Genomic DNA, 9,589 nt, shown 5'->3' with positions numbered 1-9,589 from the left:
AAATAAATAAAATTTAAAAAAAAAGAAGTAAAATGTGATTGGCTATTGTTATTATTTTTATTATAGTATTAGGAATTGAATTCAGGAGCTCATGAATGTTAACAAAGTGCTCTACCATAGCGCTCTACCCTCAGTCCTTTTATAATTTTTTTTTGGGGGGGAGATATACAGCCCTGTTAAGTTTCATAGGCTGGCCTAGAACTCACAAACCTCCTGCTTTAGCCTCCCTAGTAACCAGGATTACAGGCATATACCACTGTTCACCTCAGTTTATTTCATTGCAAGGGAATAAGTAAGGACTATCACTGTCAGTGAGATGATATTTCCAGGTTAAAATTAGACTCTATTCATTTAATTGCCTTAAGCAGTAAGTTTTTCCCCCGTAAATCTGTGTCCATAGGTAGTACTGCTTGCTAACTGAGATACAATTTTCTTTCTTGTTTTTGGACAAGCAGACTATAAGTTTCTGGTCACTGTTACTAAGGCATCATTCTTTAGACTAAAAGCAAGGAGTAATTTTAAAAATGGGCTCTGCTTCGCTGTGCTTACATAAGGCATCGCAAATGTGCTCTGTCTAATAAAGTCCTTCCACACAGCATCTTGCAGCCTGGCCTTCCCCAAGTTGTCTTCCTAGAGTGACTCAAACACTTGCTCTATTTTTCCCATTCCAACTAGCTTTAAGATCATGGTCCCACCTTGGGCTCAGAGCTGACTGGCGTTGCTGGACAGCGGGGAGAAATGCCCACCCCACCCCCAGCTCCAAATCCTCAGCTCCCAGGCTGCCCAGGTGGCGCTCAGGCTTCTCAGTCCTCTCAGAATCAGTGCCTTAGGCCTCGAGCCCTCACTCCTGAGAGGAGATACCAAGGGGACCTGGGACCTCGGGAGGTGTGGATACAGTGCTGTGGCTCCTTTATCCTGGCAGGGTCACAGAGCCACACCCAAAGCACCTGGTCTGGTGAAGCTGCTCACACGTCACAGACCACATCCAATGAGGTCCCCAGAAATCAGATTGTACCTTCATGGCTACCAGATCTATTCCTCACAGTGACTGGCCATTTCTAAGAGTCAGAAGCAACAGGAACTGGAACAGGAACCTTTACCTGGGCCGCAAGAAAACTGAAGTCTATTGGCTGTGGGGGCTGCTTTCTGCTACATTTTCCCTGTTAGTTTCCCTGGTAAATCCTTGCTGGGCCTATTACATAAAATCTTTTGAGACAAGGTCCAATGAGAAGCGGTCACATGAGGGTTGTCAGTGATCCCAGGATGGGCTTTAGCCTTGGTCCCCAAGATTGTCTTATTATAGAGCTTTTCCCCTAAATTGCTTTTAGGAAGAGACATATTTTAGGCCTATTTTGTAACATTACTCTGGAAAAGTAGTGAGGAAGTTCATCTGATCTAGGAGAGTGTCCCCTGTGTCTTAGGTGCTCATCAAATCTTGCTCAAGTGTTTGATTGATTGTTCTACTTTCTTGGAGAAACTGTTCATAGAATTTAAGGCAAAACAAAAAGAAAAAGAAAAACAAAACAAAACAAAAACCCACAGCTGGCAGGGGGCACGGAAGCAAGGACTTAGGTAAACAGAATCCAGGTCAATTAACAAAACTACAATGAGCAGGGGGAATAGGCCAGCAAGGACGAGGGAAAGCAGACTGAAAAGAAAACCACAAAAGTCAAAGGGAATAGACATGGAGCAATCTAGAGAACAATGCCTTCACACTTCTCTGTGTGTGGACTGGTCAGTGTCCGCAGTAACCAGAGCAGGGCTTTGAATGTGTAGTCTCTTTAAAATGAGCTCAGATGAGAGGTCTAGGGAAGCTAGATGTAAGGCTGGCTTTTTGACACTTGTGACACAGATGCTGAAGCCTGAGCTGCCTCAGGGGTCTGAGTGCCAGTGCTGCAGCTTGCCTTGCAGAACAAACAGTGGGGGCAGGTCTCCCTCTCATCTTCTAGAAATACTGGGTAAAGTTTTTCTGGCTGGATTGATGTCAGTTGGATCAATTAGATCCCCGGAGGGAGCTTAGGCCTCTGGACCAGATTATTTTGCCAGTGTCAGGTTTCCAAACAGCAGCAGGGAGCAGTTTGCTGTGCAGATCGTCTCTGCAGGAGACTTTTGGTCGAAGCAGCTTTGTCCAAGGTGACCGTAGCATATCCAGCTAGTTGGACTTCATTCCCAGCAGAGCTGCTTCCATCTGTAAGCGGAGAAAATGCTCAGTATCTGTCAGGGGGTCCATTTTTTAGTTCATGCCAGCACAGCATGTGGCATCTGGCCACTTGGATCTTGTCAGCTTTCTTGATCAGAAGGCCAGTGGCTGTTAGAGCGTGGAGGCCAAGGGGGAGGCAGCCCTGAGGGACTGAGTCCAAGTGTTTGCACAGGTGGGCCACTGGGTGTTCCAAGGGACTGAGAGTGTGTGTGAGCATTATTGTTTCTGTGAACACAAGAAACCAGCAGCTCCAAGAAATTTGCAAAACCAGTGTTTTTCTTGTAACCAGTTTCTGCCAGATATTGTAGCAGGGCTTTTGTGTCACTAATCAGAAGTGTTTAAAAAATAAAGTTTTTTAACCTCTGAGAGGTTGAGTCCAGGTCAGTTGGCTTTTGAGTCCACAACTGGGGTCTTTCCATTCAAAGATAAAGAGGGGCTAGAGATAATCAAAAGCAGAAGAAGGCATTCTTTAGATTCAAACAGGTGTACCACAGGCAGAAGACTGAAGCAATGTACATGGAGGGCAATTACAGCAGCACTGGCAGCTCGAAGATCTTGAACTGGCTTTATAGGCAGAAGAGGTGTATTTCAGCAGTTGGACAATCTATAAACATTTTGCGGTTTTGAAACCTAATTGTTTCTTTTCTCAAGGGACTGTGACAGCTAAGGCCTCCCCACAAATGAGAGAGTTCTTAACTCCATATGGCAACTGAATCCAAGCGACATTTTCTCAGTAGAAGGGGCTGATGGGAGCAACTCACAAGCAGGGGAAGGCATCTTTTAAATCTACAACTGTCCCAAAAGGGTGTATGGGTTGGGAACTACAGCGTGCAGGGCAAGGGGTGCATTGTGATGGCACAGAGAACTTGCGCAAGGTGATCACCAGCCTGTCAGGCTGATGCGTGGCTGGATGACTCTTTGGGCTTCCCAAGACAACTGACAGCATTGGGGGTGAGGTGACATGGTTGATGGCCAAGCCCTGAGGTGAGCCCTTAGTTAATGCCTCTGGGAAGAGACCGATGTAGGCATCATCTTCTTCTAAGAGAACAGTCAACATTGAAAGTGCAGGATAAACAAGAGGGAGGTTGACAGGCTTGGTGTGAAGGCAATGTCCTGCCAGGCTGACATTTGTGTCTGGCAGAAAGGGCAACAGCAAGAGTTGCAATTACCCCAATGATGGTAACCTTTGATAGCGGGAATTTTTCAAGACAGAAAGTTCTGTTCCATTGCCCACCAGGAAAGTCACATGTTTGTCCCTCAGTTTTGCAATGACTGTGGGCTCTTGATAAAGCTCATCTGTCTTATCTGTTGAAGCCCAAAAGGGTGCAACTCATTTGTCAGGGCTGACAGTCCGTTTTTTTTTTTCTCATGCAAAATGTGAAACTCAGGAAGAATTGTCGCCAGTCACCTCAGAAGGGCACTAGATGATGGCGTCTTCTGGGGTAGCCATGGAAGCAGAAGGCTCTGGAGCACAGCCTCTGTGGTAGAACGCAGGCAATGGCTAACTGGAACCAGTTCAGTTGGCTGGACACATGTGAGTCAAGAGTGGGGAATGAAGCTGTAGGTGTTCGCAGCAGGCGCAATGGCTGATGAGAGTTCCAAGGTGAAATTCTCAGGAATAATGGCCTCTTTTTCCTTTGAGTTGCAGGAGCCAGTTTGGTTTCATTTTTAAACCCATAAAAGCCACTTTTCCTGCAGTCAGGAGCTGCGGGTTTTAGTTAATTAGTTCCCATTGTATCTCCCTATGGTGAATGATGTGCACCCTTGAACAGTGGCACCACAGACAAAGAGTGGGTGCCCCTCAGAGCAAGACCATTCAGATGCCCTCCTGGTCATGGCCTTTGAGGGGGTTTGGTGGGACTTGGCTAAGGAAGGTTCACGGCCTCCATTATGCCATATGTCGATCACCACAGACCCACAGGTGAGAGCCCACTTAGCCACCATGACCAGGGCTTTGCAGTCTTAGTGCACTATTGTTGGAGCGGCCTGTTGTTTATGTTATCCAGTCCACTCACTCATTCAGCAGGCCATCAGATGCTGAACATTCCAACCCCCCTTCCCTTGAGGGTGGCCTTAACAAATGAGAGCTGATAAAGCTCTCTTTCTGCTTGAACTGGGCAGGACTGACAGACTAACTGGAATGCCCCCAAGGGTTTAATCAGAAGCAGACAGACAGAGTATGTCTTCCTCCCTTTCAGATTCAATGTGAGCCCCTCGAGCAGGGAGCCAGGAGTCCTACTCCAAATCTCCAAGGGGACTTGAGGAATCATTTTTTTTTTTTTTTTTGTTCCGAATGCCTTCAGGGCAGGTTTGGCTGGCTTGAGTTGTGAGGATCGAACCACAGCAACCTGAGCCTGACTGCTTCGTTGAAGCAGCCACTTAAAGAACTGAGCTAAGGGGCAGGCCCCCTACTTGAGGAATCTTGAGAGTGCTCCTTCCCATTGGGACCTGGAGGGGACCACAGTTGGTCTCGCTGGCCAATGCACCAGATGCTACAGCCAGCAGAAACGCTGAAACAATACCCAGGTTTGGAGGCAGATTTATTTACGTTGAGCAGCACTGATCAGGATCATTCCCAAAATATTAGGCTGTGATCTCAAAGGCAGGATGGCTTGCTAGCGGCAGATCGCTTTATACAATGTGCGTCAAAGTGACCAGCTGTGCATCACAGTGGCCAGCAGTTTCTAAGAGACAGAAGAAACTGGAACAAGAACAGGAGCTATCACCCAGGCAACTAAGAAACTGAAATATACTGGTTGGAGGGGGGCATTTTCTGTTATACCTATAAAGCCAGTAATAATCTTCCCACATTAGAAGTGAAGGAGTTGGGGCTGGGGAGATGGCTCAGTGGAATAAGCGCTTCCCTGGAAAGCGCAAGGGCCTGAGTTCAATCCCCTGTTCCCTAAAAATCAAAAACAAAAAAAAAAAACAACCCAGTTCATTCTTTTTCCTTCTCCTCTTCTTCCTCCTCTTCTTTTTCTTCTATTGGTTGTTTTGAGAGGAGGGTCTCTGTAGGTTACTATGTAAGCCAGGCTATCCTGAAACTCACCCTCCTTTTGCCTTGGTCTCCAGAGTGCTGAGTTTACAGACGTGTGTCACCACGCTCGGCTTCTAATTTACTCTTCTTTCTATGCCAATATTAAGAAAATAAAAATGAAACAATTTTCAGTGTTATTATGTCTTTAAAAGAGCTTATCTATTATTGTACATCTAAAAAACATAATCTAAACTGTCAATTGTTTGTTTCACTGAGAGAGCTGAAAACTTGCACACATGAAATTTGCTACATTGCCCTGGCCTACTCTCTTTTTTAACCACAGTTAGTTATATTGAAGGCCTCCTTTGTTCTCTGTGATCTTAAAGTATTGGTGTTTGCAGATGCGTTGCTTTGGCTTTCTTGTCTCTGGTAAATTCGTGCAGTCTTCCACAGATTTTCAGAATAACAAGCGAGGATGTGTAGGGCAAAAGGCCCACACCTAGAACTTCAGCTCTATTATGGGGGGGGGGGCATTGCTACTTGAAATACCCATTCATTCTGCCTATGTACAGAGCAGGCTCAGATCACCATGAAGTAAGAGGCAGCCTCTGAGTTAAAATCAGTGAGCAAACCAGGCTGTCGTTTACACTTCTTCAGCGGTGTCGTGGTGGTTTTACCCCTGAAGTTTCTGTCCATTTTTCCTTCTCATGAAACCTCTGTTTATCTGGTGTTGAAGGCAGGTGGTGCTCAAAACTGCTGCCCTGCTGCCCTGCTGCCCTGCCCTCTACTGTTGGGGGGTGGGGTAGAGCGCACACACACACACACACACACACACACACACACACACTGTTTAGAGTGTACTTCACCTCAGCAGCCACTCACATTATCCACACTGTCTTTGTCATACCTATGGAATGGTGTGATGTCGCACAGATTTTGTCTCTCTTAGCAGCACCTCATGCCTAGGCTTCCACCCTGTATCTGTTGAGCAGAACAGCTGATACATTGCAAGTGACTTGTGAGTACAGCTGTAGGAATACAAGGTGAAGACGCCAAGGTCCCTGGTGGTTATTGCTTCATAGCTCTGGAGTTTCTACTCTGCATGCTGAAAAACATACTGGAGGTAGATGGGGGTGATGGCTGCACCGCAGCACGATGTGCTTAGGATCACAGAACTGTATACTAAAAGATGTTTAGGGGGGCAGCATACAATGTCCTTTGTTTTTGTTTTTCAAAATACTGTAAGTTCCATTGGGGGTCAACTTTCAGAATCCTTGGTTTCTAAGGATGTGAGGCAATTGCTGGCTGGAATTTGATCTACCTGGGCCTTTGAAGCTCCTGGGGTGCCTGTTCATCCCCTCACTTCGGTTCCTGTATTCCTGTCCTTCACTTCCTGGGAGTGGCTGGGCAGGTGGCTATTAAGTCTCACCTCGCTGTCTCTCCTCCCCAGGCTGAAGATGCATGGAGGCCTGTTCCTCCGCCGGCGAGTAGAAGACCTGTGGGAGCTCCAACCCTCCTTCGACATCGTGGTCAACTGTTCAGGCTTGGGAAGTCGAGAGCTTGTGGGAGACTCAATGGTTTTCCCTGTGAGGGGCCAAATACTCCAAGTGCAGGCCCCCTGGGTGAAGCATTTTATCCGAGATGGGACTGGGCTGACGTATATTTACCCTGGGGCATCCTATGTCACCTTGGGTGGAACTAGGCAAAAAGGAGACTGGAATCTGGCCCCAGATGCAGAAATCAGCAGGGATATTTTCTCCAGATGTTGTGCTCTGGAGCCATCCTTGCGCAGGGCCTGCAGCATGAAGGAGAGGGTGGGCTTGCGGCCTGGCAGATCAAACATACTCCTGCAGAAAGAGGCCCTGGCCAGAGATGGGCGGAGGCTGTGTGTGGTCCACCATTACGGCCACGGGAGCGGCGGTGTCTCAGTGCACTGGGGCTGTGCTCTGGAGGCTGCCAGGCTGGTGAACGAATGCGCCCGAGCCCTCAGGACCCCGGCTCTAACATCAAAGCTATAGATGCCATGAAAGGACAGCTAACAGCCTCAGACATGATTGATCAAAGCACAATTTAAGCTTCAAAACAGATTCAAATAATTTTTCTATGCCATGAAAATTTAATTAGATATTCCTTATTTTTGGAAAAAGAAATGATGCAATGTGTATCTGCAGGCTTAGGAAGCCTAGCATTATGAGCATAGGGCGTGAAGCAGTATGCTTGTTAAAAATGCTGGTGATACAGAGTAAGATTTGTTTTGGATCTAGTGTCTGAGGCTCTATGATGATTTGCATGAATGCTGAATGCTGTAAAGTTTTGATGCTTTTGGCTCATAAATTCACGAGAGGACACAACTCGGAAAAAACCTAAATCATATTAGTTGCAGAGCTGTGAATGACCCTTTTCAGTTATAGCCAGATGAGCATCATCATCCCTCTAAAAAATCAATAGTGCTCATTCAGTGCAGGCTTGGTGCACTTAATTGTAGATACAGCTAGATCACGGCTATTGTTAGTGCAGCGGCTGTGCAGAGCCCCACAGCCAGCAAGGAAGGCAGAAGACAGAGACGATGTGGCCTGTGGATGTGGCATTAATTCAGCAGCTGCCTGGGGTCCACCCTCTCTGGGTTGTATATTTCATTCCTACAAGAGACTGCGAGCTGACTCACGGTGCGGCTGACTTTGCCTAAGCACTTTTGAAGATTGAATAGTACGAGCAGCCAAAGAGTCAATTTTCTGATTGAGGTGGAGCAACCATTCCAAATGATGTATAACCAAAAATATCCTGGAGGTTATTAAACAGTATTAGGCAGGAGGGCAATGTGTCTCATGATAAAATGAGTCTGGGAACTGCAGGCTTAAATCAATTGAACCCCATTTCTCTATTCAGGTTTTCACAGAGCCTTTGAACTTGTTTATGTGTCGTGAACTCTCAGGTGGGATTTTCCTTGGGTGGATGATAAAAGAGATGCTATTCACCATAGTAAAAAAGCTTAAGAAGAAATGATAATTTTAATTTGGAGGAGATGACATGTTTGGTGGTAAAAAAATTCTATTTTGCCTACCCTGGGGAGGATATAAAAACCGACAGCAAAAATGGAAGAAAAACAAAGCTCCTGGCACACCTCTGTTTCTATTATTTTATTTTTTGGGTTTCTGCTGCGATTTTATTCGTAGAGAGCATTCTGCTGGGGATGCGGAGGCACCAGTATGTTAGATGACCTATTAAAATTCTCAAGTTAAATCAAGCACAGGATCCTTTCTATAGCTGTCCACCAGGGGACGGTATTGTATCAACTCAGATTAACCTGGTACATTGGAAAATTTAGTTCGACTAAAAATAAAAAAATAGATACTGTGTAGAGAGTACGAGTGATTTTTGTTTTTCTCTCTCTCTTTCAGGGTTTAGAGTTTATATGGTCAAATTTCAATTATTCTATTTAAAGCATGTGAGAATCATGTCAACAGACTGAAAATACATGAACTCATCACACATACTAGGCGAGTGGTATATATTTTAAAGGAGGAGATAAGTGTTTCAATGTATAAAGATAAAAGCAAGGGCTGCTGCGCTGACGAGGTTCGGTCTCAGAAATGGCACAGAGGTTTCAGGCGCGCGCATGCTCGCACGTCGTGGCGTGGACGTTGCGATCTCGAGCTGCACATGCTGGCGCACTCTGGCCTCTGACGGTCTGCAGCTTGGGTCTGGCTCCTGCTCTTCAGGCTCCCACCGGCAGTGTCACAGGACTGAGAGGTGCAGGACGCCGCCGAGGCCACAGCCCCAGTTCCACTCGCACTGACTGGGGCCGGGGAGATGGCTCCGTGGAATAAGCGCCTCCCTGGCAAGCGCAAGGGCACTGATTGATGAACATCTGCTCCTGTGTTTTGGTTTTTAGCTGCCAATCTGGGCAACATCTCAGGAGCACCTAGGAAGCGCGGCTGACCTCCAGCCCTGCTGAAGTAAGTCAGAATCTTTGGAGGAGGAGGGAGTGGCAACTCAAAGTTTGCTCAAAACCGACAGAGAAGTCCAATGGCTGGTTTGATTGTCACAGAAGGGTTTCTGTCTATTCTAGAGCTCCGCCCCTACCCTAACCACTGCGCTTCCTGCCCTTCTTTGCCTCCCTGGTGCAAAGCTGAGGATGTGCTTACAGGAGCATCTGCATCTTTAGGCAGTCTGGGCTAGGCGGCCTAGGGGAATCAGCTGCCCCCAAGCAGCTCTCCAGCAACCCTGGGAATCAGCACACTGGCTATCAGTCAGCTGCTCAGAGACGACTGTGCTTCTGTCTGAACATGAGACCGAATGTGCTTATGGACCAGGGCCGTGGCTCTGGCCCACAACCTGCAGCATCTGACCTGGAAACCAGCTCCCCCATTCTAATACACACTTGAAGAAGCTGGCCTGCTGGGCTCCAGACA

General features: G+C 46.9%; 1 protein-coding gene across 3 annotated transcripts in view; it reads left to right on the top strand.

The window, feature by feature from the left end:
* The window catches only part of Ddo (D-aspartate oxidase), a 22,502-nt gene extending 13,968 nt beyond the window's left edge, over positions 1-8,534 (top strand). For all 3 annotated transcript variants that reach the window (XM_023722306.1, XM_023722307.1, XM_004637493.2), the window contains exon 5: positions 6,628-8,534. In XM_023722306.1, coding sequence (XP_023578074.1) covers positions 6,628-7,195 — 568 coding nt within the window. In that variant the 3' untranslated portion in view covers positions 7,196-8,534. The remainder of the gene's footprint in view (positions 1-6,627) is intronic.
* Positions 8,535-9,589: the final 1,055 nt, after the last annotated feature.

This window comes from Octodon degus, unplaced genomic scaffold, assembly GCF_000260255.1.
Source record: "Octodon degus isolate 3935 unplaced genomic scaffold, OctDeg1.0 scaffold00090, whole genome shotgun sequence".
In the NCBI taxonomy this organism is placed as follows: Eukaryota; Metazoa; Chordata; class Mammalia; order Rodentia; family Octodontidae; genus Octodon; species Octodon degus.
Note: the sequence above shows the minus strand (reverse complement) of the source record. Positions and strands in the feature narration are given on the sequence as shown.